The sequence below is a fragment of the Eutrema salsugineum genome, unplaced genomic scaffold (genome assembly GCF_000478725.1).
Source record: "Eutrema salsugineum unplaced genomic scaffold, Eutsalg1_0 scaffold_11, whole genome shotgun sequence".
Classification (NCBI taxonomy): Eukaryota; Viridiplantae; Streptophyta; class Magnoliopsida; order Brassicales; family Brassicaceae; genus Eutrema; species Eutrema salsugineum.
This window is the reverse complement of record NW_006256901.1, coordinates 9,516,710-9,534,209: the sequence shown is the minus strand read 5'-3', so window position 1 is coordinate 9,534,209 and position 17,500 is coordinate 9,516,710. Positions and strand designations below refer to the sequence as shown.

Here is a 17,500-nt window from a genome sequence, read left to right as displayed (position 1 = left end):
TCATTGTCTTCAGCATCTCTAGTTTAACACCAAAGCACCCTGACCAACTATCATGTCTAGAATCTCATGCCTCCATCATATCATATTCACATCATATCATTTGTCATTGTCATTAGTCTTTAATCCTGTTTATGTTTATAGTTTTCTCTAGATTAATCAAAACCCACTCTTGTTTGCTTGAATTAAGAACTTGATCATATAGCTTAGTGTCTAACACTACATCTGGATTGATAAACCTCTTTGTGCTACATTGACAAGGGGATTGATAGCCCTGAGACCCTAAAAAGTCTTGTCTATCAGTGATGACACCTTGTAAAAAGTTTTGCAATCGGTGATCATGAAGTTTTTCATCTTATACATTGAGTTTGCCTTCAACGCCTCTTTGTAGCGGAATAATCGGTTGGCCGATATGAATCCCTGCATCGTTGTTGACTGTACAAAGTTGATTAGATATGACAAAACTTTTTCAAAATGAATCTCTATTTAAAGTATATATTTTGCATACCTTGGTGTCGATCAGGAGCATTTCTACACCCATAAGTATGTTGCCTTTTTTGAAATTCCGAGACTCCCAAAAATGAATCAGCCTGACCAAAACTTCATCCTTACAGAAATCACCTTCAAGGTCATCAAACGTTTTTATGGAGAGTGGTTTCAGAGTAGAAGTTGTAGCGTTTGGCGCCATTCTCTTTGTTTAGAAGCTATTTGTGAGGTAGATAGTATGGTGGTTGGGTTGTGAGAACTGATTTTTTATAGTCATCTTTGATAGGAGGTTTGATTGTGAAAGTAGTGGTCATTTATTTAGCCTGAATTGAAAGCTCTTGTAACTGTGAGGGATGTCAATCGATTTGTTTTCTGTGTAACAGAGATGGTGAAGCTGCGATGGTATGAGGGGTGGAGACGATTTAGGTTTTAATTCTTATTTGGGCTTTTCTGGTGTTGTGTATTCTGTGTTAATACTAAATGGGCTAACATTGGTGTGTATTTTGACAATAACTGTAAGGTCTATCTGTAATCCTGTTATTTTTATTGTACCCATTTTTTTGGGGGTTTGATTACATAGACATAATGAGTTTGTTTTCTTTGTCCTTATTTTTTTGCTGGGTATGTTTGGTTTGGGCTTATCTGTAGTCTTGTTTTTTAAATTATACCCATTATATTATTTTTTTTTGTTACGTAGACAAGATTGGTTTGTTTTTTTCAATTCGTTTTTTAAGGGAGTATATGAGATTTTTTCAAATGACTTTTTTCCTTATTGAACATTAGTGGGAAAGTAGATCTGCCACGGAAAAGAGTATCGGTATTATTTTTTATGGGTGAACTAAATCCTCGCATCTATTGCCGGATTGTAGTCATCACTGTCTTCTTCTGAGAGATGCCAAGGTGTAATCGAAGTAAAATCTTGACGCTGGAGTTGTATGAAGCTGTAGTTTCCCTGCATTGTTTTTTTTTTAGTTAGTGGATTTCGGGTCTTATTTGGTTAATTGATTAAGCGATTATTTGAGTTCATTTTAATGGACCTTTGTATATTTTGGGTCGATGCTTGTGACCAGCATAGTTGAGTGTCTCCGATCTTTGATGCATAAACGCTGCCTGTTCATCCCATATTAAGACTTTGATGATGGTGTTTCTGTGAAAAATTAGGTAAATTTGTAAGTCATTTGGGGGTTTTATTCATTATTTTGGTAATTAATTATGTTGTGCGTACCTGGTGATTTCGAGGCCTACCCAAACCTTTGTTTTGGAGTTTGGGTGTTTGAGATTTATGCCTTGTACAATGCGTATCTTGCCGATGGCATCTGCAATAAATTGTTGTTAGTTTGGAGAATTTATATTGGGTAACTAATTTGATAGTGAAGGTATAATACGAACCTGGTAGCTCAATGTTTGTGCCTCCTAAACTTTGTAGGCTGTTGTAGTTCTTTAGCCAGAATTTGTTGGTAGGTATCGTGGGTAAGTTTGCAGTCAGTACAATAATAATAGTTTTTTTTTGTCAGCCGAATGACATATTGATGTGGAGTGAGTTTGAACCTTTGGTTATTTGAACGGACTATGAATTGGGAGACTCCATATATTCCTCCTTTCCTTAAGTAATTCTTGTTTTGCTCTGCAAAGGAATAATGCATGGTAGCCTCGATTATTTCACCCTGTTTGTGATCATGATTTACGTTAGTGGTAGATAAGCTAAGGCTGATAATTTAAGGAGAAGATGTATTCATTTACGTCTAAAAGAAGGAGTGTGGTCCCCATTTTCATCTCTTTGTTTGTGTGGTGATGTGTTTCCCACAGACGATTGATACGTACGCTGAGTGTGACGCTTGAGGGGCCCATCCGTAAGGTTCTTAAATCAAAGTATGTTGTAGGTATAGGTCTGTACAGTGTTCATGGGAAGAGGTTTTAATATGTATCATTTTAAACCGGGAGACAGTAGTATATAATTTTGTTTTTGTGAGATGCGAGATGCGAGATCCTTTTTTTACCTCTTTGTATGTCGTTCTTATGATGTATTGGGAGATCAACGTTCCTGAAGCTGGAGATGGGCATCCCTTTTCCTGGAATTTTTTTGCTGATGTCAGTCTTTTAAATTCTTCTGCTTGTGTTTTTGGTTGATGAGCGTTTGCTTTTTTTATGTCTTCGTGTTATGTCAAGCTGTTATTACGTGAGTTTAGGAGCCGATCTCTGTAATTGTTTCTAATTGATTTGGTTTTTTAAAAGGGAGGCAAATATTAGGTTTTTGTTGTGAATAAAACAGAAAGAGAAGAGAAGAGAGGAATTGTTGTGTCTTATTCCATAAATAATGATAGGTATTTATAGTATTACAAAGACTTGGGAGAAAGCTAAAAACTAGAGAATAAGTAAATAAAGAATATTTTAAACCTCCTTATGATATGGGCTTTATAATGGGCATCCATAATATTAATTCATAACACTCCCCATTGGATGTCCATTATAATGTAATAGTAGTAAAACGCCTAAAATACTGCCTCATTAAAAACCTAACTAGTAAAACCCAATGGAAAAAACCATAGTTAAGGGAAAAAGAGTGTAATGCGCTATTACTCCTCCTCATGGGTACATCATTTGAAATGCTTGAGAAAAACGTGATCCAATATGCTGAACAATCTTATTGAATATAGCAGTTGGAGACGTCTTGGTACATAAGACCGTCAAATCTTCACTTGATCGAATTTGTAGTAAATGTATATTACCATTGTGTTTTCAGCTGTCTTGTTAAAACCTTGTCATAGAAAAATCTAATAAGATAAAAACTATGATAAGGAAAAAAAGTACAACTATCATATATCTCCCTATGGAAGTATCTTCTTCAGGAGATGGATACCAATCACATATATCATCTTTAGAGAATCATAAATTTTGTTATTGCACTCATATGATTTTAACATTTTTCCAATTTATTGGAACTTATTATTCTAGTCCATAACACCATTCTCACATGAAATATTTTCTTCGTATAGTGTTCTTCAAGAACAAGAATTTATTACTCTTAGCAATTTAAATTCTTCTTGCTTGCTTCTGGCAGTTTAAATTCTCTTTAGACTAAATCAAGTCACTTTTTATTATCAAACTCATAAAGGATCTGAAAATAAATGCATCCACCACTGGAAAGAATATCATTTCAGATATCATTTTCATTTATCTTTTGTATAAAGATCCATTTATGTCTTACTAGTTTTACACTTTCAAGTCTAGGGACTACTGGTCCAAATAATTAGCTGCAAGAGATTCTAACTTTGTTTTTACGGCTTTTCTATGATTGGCCAATGATCACTTTACATATGTTTTTCAAAACATCTTCTTATATATACCGCAGTTTCTGATCCTCAATTCTCATCATCAACTGCTTTACTGCATGCAAAAATATTATCGACGTCGATTTGCTTTTGATTCCATTCATTTAAGACATGACTCAACTAGTTGAAATTTCTTATCATTACTAGGTACCTAGATTTCTTTCTTAATTTGTCTATGTCTCTTCTAGAGATTGCTTCCTCGGTCTTGCCATTTTATATGTTCCTTTTTCTTTTCCGAGGATTCTATATATGGAACCATTAGGTCAATCACGCTTCATGCGATCTTTAGCCTCAATAGCAGTTGATATTGTCCATTTGGGACATCAATATTAATTCGAGCACAGCTGGTATCACTCAACAAGGGTCAGGAAACGCTTCTGACATAACTTTTCAAATAAATTATCTTTTAACTTTTCATGCACATCTTTAATGAGGATCAAGATAATTTTTAGTCACTGATTTTCCAACTGTTTATTTTCTTCTCCCCTTATAATTGTTGGAAAAACTAACTCACTGAAATGACAGTCTGTAAATCAAACCATATTAAGGAAGATTTATATCCAACAGTTCTTAACCTCCTTTGAGGTTCCATCTAAGATCAATTTGGTGGAGCAACATTATATCCAAAACTTTAAGATGGGAAATATCTTGTTCCTGGCCAAAACCAATCTTGGGAAGATTATTTGTTGGATTAATGTGAATTAATGTGGTTTTACTCTAATCAATTAACCAAATACTTTCGCAAAATATAATGGATGATCAGTCCAAAATATATCTTGTATAAGTACCAGAAAATCAATAATTCCAAATTTATTGGAGAGTGAAAACCGAACACATAAAAATCTTCTGGATCTTATTCGCATTATTATTTAACTGGAATGACTTAACCAGTTATGCCAAAACAGTGAGATTTTAGTAAACTTCTGGTTTACAATATGCATTTATATCTTATATGCTAGTGTAATACAATCCAATAGAGAATGAAGTAATTTCTCAAAAATAATTCTACTGCCTTGGGTAATACTCATAATGTGAAGATATTCAACATTTTCTTCACTTGTTGTCTCAACTTGATAAATCTTAAAATCTTTTAGATTTTTTTTACACATGATTTATCAAACATGAGTGTGAGCATTATCTTCTGGATGTTCCACTTACTATGAATGGTGAGATTCTTCAATTCTCCCCCTCGAGATGATGACACTTCAAATTCATTCATCTTGAATTGAATCTCATTATAGAATCAACAACATAGCTAACTTGAGTCATGTATTTTATCTTAGATTCCCAATCTTTTGAGACTTGGGGCAGTATAATCCATCAATGATTTCAAATCATTCTTATAGACAATCATATATGTTCTTCTAAAGCATTCAATATTCTTTGTACAATCTCATATTATATTCACACTAGCTTATATGTCGTCTTCTTTATTTTCTCACTATTGAGTTCTTCAAATAAAATCTTTAGCCTCGAGTTTAAACTTGACCATATCCAGATCTATATCCATTTTCACGTTTACAACCAATTCTATACCCACTTCTTAGGCCAGAGTTATTTGGAGTGGTCTAGTATATGATGTCATACATTCACTTTAAGGAATGGACCATAGCTCATTGGATGTGACTCATAATTTTATAATCCATAACTCATTGGTTTTCTCTTACAGACTCCAAGTCATGTAATTTTATATTAACCAATCTCAAACATATCACATTCTGGTGATTATATATTTCTTTTAGATTGCTCTAAAAAATAATTGTGGATTTTTCGAATCAAATACTCAATCTTAAGATTACCCAAGAAATGATGACATATAAACATAATTATGAAATTATAATATAAACAAAATAATAATCACATATAATATCTCAATCAATCATCACATCTTATTTTGTTTCTATTATTTTATTAATCTAGGTTTCAATCATTTAAGATACGAGAGCAAAATTCATTTAGAAATTCAGATAAAAATAAAATATTCAATTTTCAGTTTTAGCTATTGACATTTACGTTATCATGAATTATATGGAAACTAGAAACCTAAGTGCTGAAATATAATAATCGATTATTAGACATGACACTGGTTCAATAAATGACAATAAACTCAACGAATTAAATATGATTTAATAGCTATGCCATAAGGCCAATAATTCTTTTATCATGGTGAACATTTCTTTTATAAACAATTACTACCATCTTCTATGCCAGAAATTATTACTGGTATAAACAAAGTAATATAAATGAGAAACCATCGAAAAAAAAATTATAATAATAATTTTGGTATCCAATATGCAAAGAAGAAATTTATAATAATAATATTAATTGGATTATCATCTTCTATATAATTATTTATAAGTATATGACGTGAATCAAAGCACTAAGATTTTAGATGTGTCGATCATGTGTATTAGAAACATGATTAAATAATATGAAGCAATCTAAAATAGTTTTCATCTATTCCCTATGATTTGCAAAATAATTAGGTTAAACAAATCATGTTTAGTCAAAATCCTAATTGATTTTAAAAACACGTTTGTTTTATAAATCAAAATATGTGTATTTAACATAATTATTGCTCATAATAAAGTAAGATATGTGTTTTACAGATTTGCTGAATTGAGACGAAAGAGAGGAAGAGAGAAGTTGATATCACTTTGTATTATTGTTGTTGCATTCACTTAACTTACATCTAAACTTGTACAAAGGGTAGTGACATATATATATAGGGGGGAAGAGAAACCTGACTTTAATAAAGTCGGTGTTTATGTGGATAATTATCCACTCTTTAACACTTCTTCTTAATTATCTATCACTAATAATGTATTACGTATTGCCTCGTTAAAATTTTATTATGGACAAAACCTATTGGATTAAAAACCATGACAAGGAAAAAAGAGTACAGTAACGTAATCTCCCTCTTAGAAATGATGGATACGAATTTTTTCATAGATCTCGTAGTCGGCGCATTCCAATGCTTTGTACGTATTTTCTGAATGATGTAGTGGGAATCGACTTTGTAAAGAGATCTGCTGCATTGTCATTTGAGCAAACATATTGGATATCCACTTCTTGATTATTCTCGAGTTCTTGAGTGTAAAAGAAAAACTTTGGAGGAATATGTTTTGTTCTGTCGCTTTTGATGAAACCTTCTTTGGGTTGAGCAACACATGCAGTATTATCTTCAAATATTTTTGTTGGTTCCATATCGATGACTATTCCACTTGCACCTTGTATATGTTGATTCATAGATCGGAGCCATATGCATTTTCTACATGCTTCATGGAGAGCAATGATTTCTGCACAATTAGAAGAAGTGCAACCAAAGTCTGTTTTTGGGAACGCCACGAGATCGCCGTTCCACCAATTGTGAAAACATATCCAGTTTGTGATCGAGCTTTATGCGGATCTGATAAATATCCTGCATCTGTAAAACCAACTAGACCAACTTCGGGGTTTTTAGGATAAAATAAACCCAGATCAATCGTACCTTGGAGATAACGAAAGATATGTTTTATTTCATTCCAATGTCTGCGCGTAGGAGATGAGTTGTATCTTCCAAGTAGATTAGTAGAAAAAGATATATCTGGTCGAGTACAATTTGCAAGATACGTAAGCCCACCAATAACGCTCATATAAAGTACTTCAGGACCTAATACGTTTTCGCTATCTTCACAAGGTCGAAATGGATCCTTTTTAATATCGAGTGATCTATTGACCATTGGAGTACTCAAAGGAGTTGCTTTATCCATTTTAAATCGTTTTAACACCCTTTTGGTGTAATTTGATTGATGCACAAATATTCCATCTTGGAAATGCTCAATCTGGAGCCCTATAAAAAATTTTGTCTTTCCAAGATCTTTCATTTTGAACTCTTCTTGCATCATCAATCTCCTTTTGAGTTCCGATTATGTTTAGGTCATCAACATATACATCAATGATCACAAATCCTGATGAGGATTTCTTAATAAATACGCAAGGGCATATCATATTGTTGATGTAACCTTTACTCAACAAATATTCACTCAAGCGATTATACCACATGTGTCCGGACTGTTTTAATCCATAAAGTGATTGCTGCAATTTGACCAAACATATGCCTTTAGATGCTTCAGGCATCTTTGATCCTTCTGTGATCTTTACTCCCTCTGGGATTTTCATATATATATATATGATCCAGAGGACACCAATGTATATATATATGTAGTCACAACATCCATAAGGTACATATCTAGATTTTTAGATGCCGTTAGGCTCATTAAGTACCTGAATGTGATTGCATCCATGACTGGGAAATATGTTTCTTCATAATCAATACCCGGTCTTTGAGAAAAACCTTGTTCCACAAGCCGAGCTTTATATCTTGTGACCTTGTTTTTCTCATTTCTTTTTCTCACCAAGACCCATTTGCACCCGACTGGCATTACATCTTCTGGTGTAATGACTATAGGTCCAAAGACATTTCTTTTATTCAGGGAGATTAATTCATTTCTCATGGCCATCTGCCATTTCACTCTGACACGGACCTTGGGTCTGGATCATCATTTTCATTATCAATTTCTTTGGATACCGAAAAGGAGAATATTCCATTTGTATCATTTATCTTGCTTCTAGTCCATAATGTCCCACTTTAATGAAAATCTCATACTTTTCAGTATCATGTTCGTCTTCTGGACGAACTTCTTTAACTGGTTCTTCTGGAACCTCTTCATGTATGTCTTCAGGAGATATATATCTATATGGTTCTTCTATAACCTTTTCACCAATGTCTTCAAGACATTTTTCTTTATTCGGTTCTTCTGAAACCTTGTATCCCAATTTTTTTCTCTTTCGAGGATTTTTATCCTTCGAGCCCATCGGCCTCCTGCGTTTTAATTGAACCTGCGGTTCATTGATCCAGAATGTGGCCCCATTTTTGTTCTTTGCGGTGGGGATATTGGGACATAGACCGCACATCCAAAAATACGGAGATGAGATACATTTGGCTCCTTGCCAGATGTTAACTGTATTGGAGAATATTCATTATATGCATTTGACCTCATCTAGACCAATGCCCCTGCATACAACATAGCATGTCCTCATACAGTAATTGGGAGCTTTGTTCTCAATATTAACGGTCTTGCAATCAATTGCAACCGTTTTATCAAAGACTCAGCCATGCCATTTTGTGTATGAACATGTAGAACCGGATGCTCAACATCGATTCCTAATGACATACAATAGTCATTAAAGGCTGCTGAAGTGAATTCACCAGCGTTATCAAGCCTGACTTTCTTTATGGTATAATCAGGAAATTAAGCTCTCAACCTGATTATTTAAGCAATGAATCTTACGAAAGCCATATTTCTTGTGGTCAATACACACACATGTGACTATCTACTAGATGCATCAATTAATACCATAAAATATCTAAATAGCCCGCACGGTGGATGAATCGGCCCACATATATCATCATGTATTCTTTCTAAGAATACAGGAGATTCATTCCCAACTTTGGCTGGCGAGGGCCTAGTTATGAGTTTTTCTTGAGAACATGCCTGACATGAAAACTCTCCCGATTGAAAAATCTTCTGGTTTTTCAATGGGTGGCCACTCGAATTTTGCACAATCTTTCTCATCATGACTGATCCAGGATGGCCAAATCTTTCATGTCATACTCTAGATGTACTAGTAAACCCCTGGTTTACTATAACATATGATTCAATCATATTTATTTTTGTGCAATATAATCCAGAGGACATCATTGGTAATTCTTCCAATACATGTTTCCTCTCAGAAGTAATGCAAAGATATTCAATGAAATTCTTATTTGTACTTGCTATATGATATCCATTTCCTCGGATATCTTTAAAACTTAGCAAATTTCTGCTAGATTCGGGGGAATATAATGCATCACTTATTTCAAACTTTGTCCCCTTTGGCATTAAAAAATTAGCTTTTTCGGAGCCTATTATAATATTTGCATTACCAAATATGGTACCCACGCTTCCTGCGCGGTCCTTTATTTTGAGACAGGAGAAATACTTTCTATCTTTAAGTATAGTATGTGTCGTAGCACTGTCGGCTAGACATGTATCTCCATCGTGAATCTCAAACAATGTCATAGTCTGAATCACAATATGCAAAAAAATGCATTAATAAATCAAAAACATGATTTTAAAAGTTATTTTACATTAAGAAAGACCTTTTTATGTTTACAAAAATATATTAAATTCTTATTTAAGATCACATTAGTTTTTCTTATCTTCTACATAAAGATATTATATTACATCGATCTTAATCGCTTTGTTTCCGTTGATTCTTCAGGATCAACAAGGAAATCAGCGATATCAAGATGAGTATAATCACTTATGCCATCAAAGGAAGGTCCAGCTTCATCAGAGATGAAATTGGTTTCAAAATTATTTCCTTTATCCTTTTCTTTGGCATCTTGTAATGCTCGGTACAGATCGGCTAAATGTCTTGGCGTATGACAGGTTTTTGCCCAATGATTTTTCATGCCGCATCTGTAACAAGCAGTTTCTTTTTGCTTTCCTACGCCCCGACCAACATTGTTTTGTCTTCCTCGTCCACGACCTCGTCCGCAACCACGGTTACGGCCTCGACCGCGCCCGCGTCCGTGTCCGGTTCTATTATTTTGACTGGATGACGCAACATTCGCTTCTGGGAATGGCGATGATCCAGTTGGACGAGATTGATAGTTTAACATCACGAGCTGATTATTTTTGTTCAGCTACAAGGAGGACTTGCATCAACTCCGAGTAAGTGGTGTAACCTTTTGCCCGTTATTGTTGTAGCAGGATTATATTTCCAGGATGAAATGTTTGGAGAGTTTTTTTCGAACATGTCGAAATCACTTACCTCCTGTCCACATAACATCATCCTGGAAATAATTCCGAACATAGCGGAGTTATATTCACCAACACTTTTGTAATCCTGAAACCGGAGGTTCAGCCACTCATGTTTGGCTTTCGGTAAGATCACATATTTCTGGTGATCAAACCTATCTTTGAGAGATTGCTAAAGATCTGCAGGATCTTCTTTTGTGATGTATTCCTCTTTTAAATTATTATAAATGTGGTGGAGCAAAAATATCATGGCTTTCGCCTCATCTGATGTTGTTTCCGACTTATCGATGGTATCGAGAAGCCCGTTTCCTCTTAGATGCATTTTTGCACCTACTGCCCCTGACATATAATTTTTTCCAGACACATCAAGGGCAGGGATTTCGAGCTATGCGAAATTCGACATTATAACTGTATATAATTTTATCAAAAATAAATTTAGCAAACGTTCAGTTTAAAAATTTGCTTTTCGAGAAAACCATGATAAAAAAAATAATTTAATTTTCATACATAATAAAAGCATAAAATTCAAAATAATACAGGAGGCAGAGCCTTCCATATAATTTGAGGAGGCAGAGCCTACCATATTTTTTGAGGAGACAGAGCCTACCATATTCTTTTTGAGGAGGCAGAGCCTACTACTCCATAAACATAATATCAAGGAGGAGGTTTAACCTTCTACTCCATATATATGATCTGATGAGACATAGTCTACCATATGATCATATGATCATGAAGGCATAGCCTATCATAACGATCAGTTCGGAGAAGGCAGAGCCTATCATCCCGTAAACTTGAAAATAAATTAATATAAATTTAAATCAACGATTCGGGGAAGGCGGAGCCTATCATCCCAAAATAATATATAAACTTGAAATAGATGGAACATAAACTTAAAACTTACATCTTTGGTATAAAAACGGATCGAGAGACGTTCGTGCTGATAACATAATATAAATTATTGCTTAAAATAAAGTAAAATATGTGTTTTATAGATTTGTTGAATTGAGACGAGAGAGAGGAAGAGAGAAGTTGATATCACTTTGTATTATTGTTGTTGCATTCACTTAACTTACATCTAAACTTGTACAAAGGGAAGTGACATATATATAGGGGGGAAGAGAAACCGACTTTAATAAAGTCAGTGTTTATGTGGATAATTATCCACTCTTTAACAGTTTTCATAAAATTTAACAAAAACCTTTAATCAAAAGATACACAGATCAAACAATTGATAATAATGATTCTAGATAAGTTTGATTACCATCCCTTATATAAAATATAATCGGAGGAGACATAATCTACCATATGATTATACAATCGAGGAGGCATGGCCTACCATAACGATTGACTTGGGAAAAAGGTATCACTTATCATCCCTAAATAATATAAACATGAACATAAATTAAATCTCACTTTTTTGGTGGAAGAACAAATAAAGAGACTACCGTACTGATAATGTGTTGTGAATAAAAAAGAGAGAGAAGAGAAGAGAGGAATTGTTGTGTCTTATTCCATGAATAATGATAGGTATTATAGTATTACAAAGACTTGGAAGGAAGCTAAAAATTAGAGAATAAGGAAATATAGAATATTCTAAACCTACTTTTATACGAGCCTTATAATGGGCATCCATAATATTAATTCATAACAGTTTTTGATTTTTTCAGATTTCTCATGGTTTTGACTATATTTAAATGGCATAGTAAAGGGATATTTGTTTGCCATATTTGTTGAATTTTTAATGGTAGATTAGATTCCCAATTTGGTAGGTACTTTATATGGATGCAGCCTGCAGGGAATGAAGGCCTTTTTGGTAATTAGTAGATCCTGTATATTGGTTTACCACTATCGGCTGGTACGGTCCACTGATTGGACCAAATAGAAAAGTGGTTCATTAAGATGGTAATGGGTATATTATGTGCATTTGTTTTCTTGTGCGTTAATGAGATTTTATGTATGAGTCTGTTGTGGGTTTTTTTTGGGCCAGCGGAATTGCATGTATAAGTAGTAATAAGTCTTGTTCACTTATAAGTGGTGCTGACGTGGCATCTTCTCAGAACATATTATCTTGGTTGAGATGGACACCTTGAGGAGCCTCAAATTTCTCCTTTTATTAGAGTAGATTTCAGATATAATTTTTCATTCTTAGTTTATATATTTTGAAATTTAGAACATATCATATACTTTATACTATGGCATTATTATGTTATTTTATACATGTTGCATGATATTGTGTACTAAAATTTTGGATTATAATTTCATGTTTTATGTGGTTACTATATTTGGGAGCTCCCAAATCTTACATATGTACGACCAAAATTTTCTTGGTGGAACAATAAGGATGGAGATCCCATTCGCAAAACTAGACAGAGCTTTAGTTAACAATGCATGGTTCTCGTGCTTCCCAAATTCGTATGCAGCTTTTGACGCAAATGGGCATCTCTAACCATGCTCGTTGTTTGGTGAAGATGGACAATATTACTACAAAAAAGCGTCACCACTTTCAGTTTCTTAACTATTTAGCTGAGCATCCCCAATTTTTGGATATTTTGTCTCGTGTTTGGTCAGAAACGGAGCTTCTCTTCCACTCCAGAATTGCCCTTCACAGGTTCAACTGGAAGCTAAAGTTGTTATAACCTCATTTACGAGCTCTAAATCGTGAGAGATATGGTGATATAACAAGGAGAACTCATATTTGTTTTGATGTGCTGTGTGAGAGAAAAAAGCAAGTGCTTCTCGACCCCCGTCCCAAAAAATACATTGTGGTTGAGGCAGCAACAGCAAATGAATGGAATCATTGTGCGAGTATAGAGGAGAAGTTTTTCCAACAAAAATACATATCAGTTGGATTAGTCACGGGGATTGCAACACCTCTTTTTCACATATCTGTACAAGCTCGGAATCCCAAAAATTCTATTAAACTGTTGATGAATGATGCAAGTGTTTTAATTACAGATCCACACGAGATAAAGAGAAAAGCTTTGAAATATTTTCAGAAAATTCCCTGACCTGACTTCTCTCCTCCACATAGTGGTGATGACGATTCTATGGCTAATCTTCTTACATATGATATATCTATATATTTAATTGTGTAGTGATTTGCTTAGGTGTCGACTCCACAACGAGTTTCAGAATGTTTTGTTTACGAGAAAAAAATAGCATATTGCCACAAAACATTTCGTGACTAAGGCTTAAATTTCGTAGCTATACAATGAAATAGTCACGAAAAGCCACGAAAAAAAACCGTGTCTATAGCATCGTGATTAAATTTTTTCGTGGCAACATAACCACGTTTTTGCCACGAGTGTTTCATGGCTAGCTTAGTCACGAAATAGTCACTTAAAAGTTCATGACTCCTTAGCCACGACATAATACATGGCTAATCCGTGGCTTTCTCATATAGTTTTAATAAAAGAAAATATTTTATTTATTAAATTATTAAACAAAACAATTTGATTTACAGTAATCGCGTTTCATTTCTAGGCACAAAAGGTGAAACCAGAGCCGGAGAAGATTTAAAAGCTTTCGTCGGTGGAAAGCATCTTCAACGAAGACAATGGTCCAAGGAATCAATTGCTTCTATGAACATTGTTATACTTTCAGTGTGGTTTCAATCTTTAATCCGAACAGATCTTTGAAGATATCCAACCATCTTTTTGCTAGATTCCCAAATCTGAAGAACCAAACAAAAGTTACACTCATTAATACTTCAATTTAGCCCAATGTCTCAGTTTGTATATACATACCTTATCTCTGTAATCGATACACCTTTGAATCCAATAGATCAAACATATCTGAAATCCAGTCACAAAATATTGATAGATCTGGTTCAGAACCAGTTACGAATTTGGAACCATGAAAATGAGGAGATGGAAAATCTAGAGAAGACAAAACCGAAACTGAAAAAGCTAGCGGAGAAGCCGAGGAAGACTGAGCAGCGTGAGACGGAGGAGAAGGGAGACGAAGGAAGAGGAGACAAAGGGGAGAAAAGGTGAAAAAAGTTATAGATCTTTGGCCATTGGATTTAATCAATGGACGGTTAGATGATGAAACAAAGAGCAATCCTTGTCTCAATGTGATAGACAAGAGTTTTTAGGATCTGAGGGCTATCAATCCTTTTAATCAATGTAGTATAAAGGGTGTCAAACCAAGCATGTGAAAATGTAAGAGTAGTAATACGTGAACTAACACATAACACAACTCAGGGATTTTCTCTTCAAAGATATTTCACTAGTAAATCTGTTTGTAACTTACAAGTATACAGAACCCGATTTAGAGCAACCTCAAGACACACCTTGATTTGTTACACTAGTCTCACTTGTTCTTGAATCGATACGTGATTCAAGAACCTCTCACCCAAATCCCTTAGCACACTAGCTCACAAAAACTCTCACAGATTTTCGCTCACCCTTTGCTAAGTATTCTCTCAGTTGTGTTAAAAACCCTACACGGTTTTTCACACGCCTATTTATACATAATAGGACTTGCGGCTACTCCTCGCCTAGATCCTCCTTGTGATTTCTCCAAATCTTCATGAGAATCTTCACCTTCCTTATCTTCTCCTAAGATAGAGGAAACTTGATATTTTCTTCAAATATCCTCCAAGATACTCCAAGCTTCCTATCCACGTCAGCTTCTCGTCTCTTGAAGTGTCCAGCAAGTCCTGCAGCTCCAGCTCAGTTTCCAGCTCACCTCCACGTGTGTAGATTGCTCCGCAAGTCTTCCCGTGTCAGTTCCAGAGCTAGTCGGACTGCTACACGTGCTGCTCCAGCCTTGTTTGCATCTTCAATCTCCCCCTTTTTAGCATATGTGCTCCACAAGTACCTGTTCAGGAAATCGAGACCAAACAAGCAACAACCAGCATACTACAAGCCACACACAATTCTGGGAATGATTCCAAAAGATTCTGATTAACCAAAAGAAACTCCAAGAAATCAATGGAGTGTCAAGTCTTAACATAAACGAGTTTAAGGAGATAAGAAATAAAACACAGTGTCTTAAAAAAAACTCTCTCCTTGCTCCCCCAGAATTCTAAAACCCCCAAAATAAACCCAAACGAAAACTCCCCTATAATTCATGCATCCATCGATTTCAATCTTCTCCCCCTGCTTGTGAGCACAGATGTTAAAAATAATCGATGAGCAAACATAATTTGAAAGATCAAATAGGGTCTAAGTGGGTTTACTTGTGACTGCAGCGCGTAGCATGGCCGTTACTATCCCGAGTTGCTCAAGAACTGATGCCACATCTTCAAGTGCTGTCCTGATTCCCTTTGCATCAGCTGGAGCCTCAGGCACTCGAATCACTCCTAGACTCACGCTGTTGACTCCTTCAGTTGGTATCTCTGGTTGAGCAGTTGCTGTAGAGCGCAGATTCGTCCTAGGCTGATGAGACGTTGATGCTGATGCAGTCTTCTTCCGGGCCTCTTTCTTCTCCTTTCCCTTAGTCCTCACCTTTGTAGCAGCAGCTGCGGCTTCTTTCTTCAGGAATGTCTCTCCGCTTCGTGGATCTTTCTTGTACTTTGTTGGAAAGATCCACATCTCTCCTTTTTCAAGCTGCAGAATCAACTGTCTCTTAATGACCTTGCTGATGAGACAGGGAAACATCAGCCATCTCTGATCTCCTCTGATCACTTTGCTCAGATCGAGCATCTGCTGAAAGATCATCCGTCCTATGTCTACTTTGACTCCGTGTGCCAGTTTGTAGACCAGTCTAGCTCGCTCTTCGGAGATATGATGCTTATTTGTTGACAGCACCCAGTTGTACGACGCAATAACCATCAGAGCGGCTATCCTGGGTGGAAAATCCCTTGAAGTAAGCTCGGACCAAACAGACTGATGTCCTTGAGACAGATACTTCGACACCTCGGAGATTGGCACAAGATCTGCCTCTGCTTCTTCCTTCCTCTCTGCCTCAGACAGCGGCTCACGACGAAGAGTCTCGTTGATGATTCCTGGCGAGATCCGGACCTTTGCTCCCCTGATTCTTACCACAAACACCTGTGATGGGTCACTTGGTGTCTCAGGTGGTAGTCCGGCGTAGAACTCTCGCACCACCTTACTTATGTAAGGTTCGAGCTCCATTACTGACCATCGCATCCCACTTTGAAGAAGTACCTCATGATACTTCCACTCATCAGCCTCATCCACATCAACAATCCTTTCGCACCAGATGTGCCGATCTTTAAAGAGTTGGATTCGTTCGTCAGTCACCGCCCTCTTCTTCTTCCGAAGATTTGTCTTCTTTTTCTTCCTTTTCTCTGATTTGGAAGACTCAGCTTTCTTGTTCGAGGATTGTGATGGTTCCGCTGGTGCACTCGGAGGATTAGTCTCTGAATCGTCGGAATCTTGTCGAGGTCGCTTAGCTGGAGGGACCAGAGCTACTTGCCGACTTCGTTTTCTTGTCTGTTTTTTTCGATTTGGTCTTGAACAGACATCTCCTCCGGAATTCGATCACACGATGGATCGACTGACTGAGTTTCTGCCTCCTGAGTTGCTTCAGGTACTTTCTCCTGAGCCTCGACTGGATTAGGTGAATCAGTCAGATTCTGAGCTTCCTTCAATGTTTCAGGTTCTGATTCTCGGCTGGGCTTGACGGATGATTCACCTCCTTCCTCAGCTGTAGCAAAGGAATCACCATCGCTACACGGATCTTTGGGCTGAGTTTCTTGTTCTCCAACAAGTGGAACTGTTGGAGTTCCTTCATCGGTGCTTCCATCTTCAATGATGTGAGGCTGCGAGGCATCGGTGGCTGCATGCGACATCTTGGACTTTGATTTCTTTCCAATAACTCCTCTGCGTGTTCCTGTCACCATTTTAAGGGCAGATCTAGAAGGGCGAT

At 36.0% G+C, this 17,500-nt stretch overlaps 2 protein-coding genes and 1 long non-coding RNA gene across 3 annotated transcripts; all 3 read right to left on the bottom strand.

Moving 5' to 3' along the window:
• Positions 1 to 279: 279 nt before the first annotated feature.
• On the bottom strand, positions 280 to 685 carry LOC112089847. Its single transcript, XM_024160600.1, has 2 exons — positions 506 to 685; positions 280 to 432 (listed from the first exon to the last, which is right to left on the bottom strand). Exons 1-2 carry the CDS (start codon positions 683 to 685, stop codon positions 280 to 282), a joined length of 333 nt encoding a protein of 110 aa, XP_024016368.1.
• Positions 686 to 905: 220 nt separating this feature from the next.
• LOC112089862 lies at positions 906 to 2,200 on the bottom strand. The gene is made up of 5 exons (XR_002901288.1): positions 2,032 to 2,200; positions 1,873 to 1,921; positions 1,709 to 1,799; positions 1,521 to 1,630; positions 906 to 1,435 (listed from the first exon to the last, which is right to left on the bottom strand). It is a non-coding gene; the product is annotated as an uncharacterized LOC112089862 (long non-coding RNA).
• An 11,649-nt stretch (positions 2,201 to 13,849) lies between these two features.
• LOC112089861 lies at positions 13,850 to 16,838 on the bottom strand. The gene is made up of 3 exons (XM_024160615.1): positions 15,846 to 16,838; positions 14,407 to 15,765; positions 13,850 to 14,333 (listed from the first exon to the last, which is right to left on the bottom strand). Exons 1-2 carry the CDS (start codon positions 16,756 to 16,758, stop codon positions 15,752 to 15,754), a joined length of 927 nt encoding a protein of 308 aa, XP_024016383.1. The 5' UTR covers positions 16,759 to 16,838; the 3' UTR covers positions 13,850 to 14,333; positions 14,407 to 15,751.
• Between the last annotated feature and the right edge of the window lie 662 nt (positions 16,839 to 17,500).

What these genes read in the sequence shown, in the direction of transcription:
- LOC112089847 (XM_024160600.1), bottom strand. Translation starts at nt 685, where the DNA reads ATGGCGCCAAACGCTACAACTTCTACTCTGAAACCACTCTCCATAAAA. An exon ending in TGCTCCTGATCGACACCAAG is followed by an intron (nt 433 to 505) that starts GTATGCAAAATA and finishes AACTTTGTACAG; the next exon opens with TCAACAACGATGCAGGGATT.
- LOC112089861 (XM_024160615.1), bottom strand. Translation starts at nt 16,758, where the DNA reads ATGCGATGGTCAGTAATGGAGCTCGAACCTTACATAAGTAAGGTGGTG.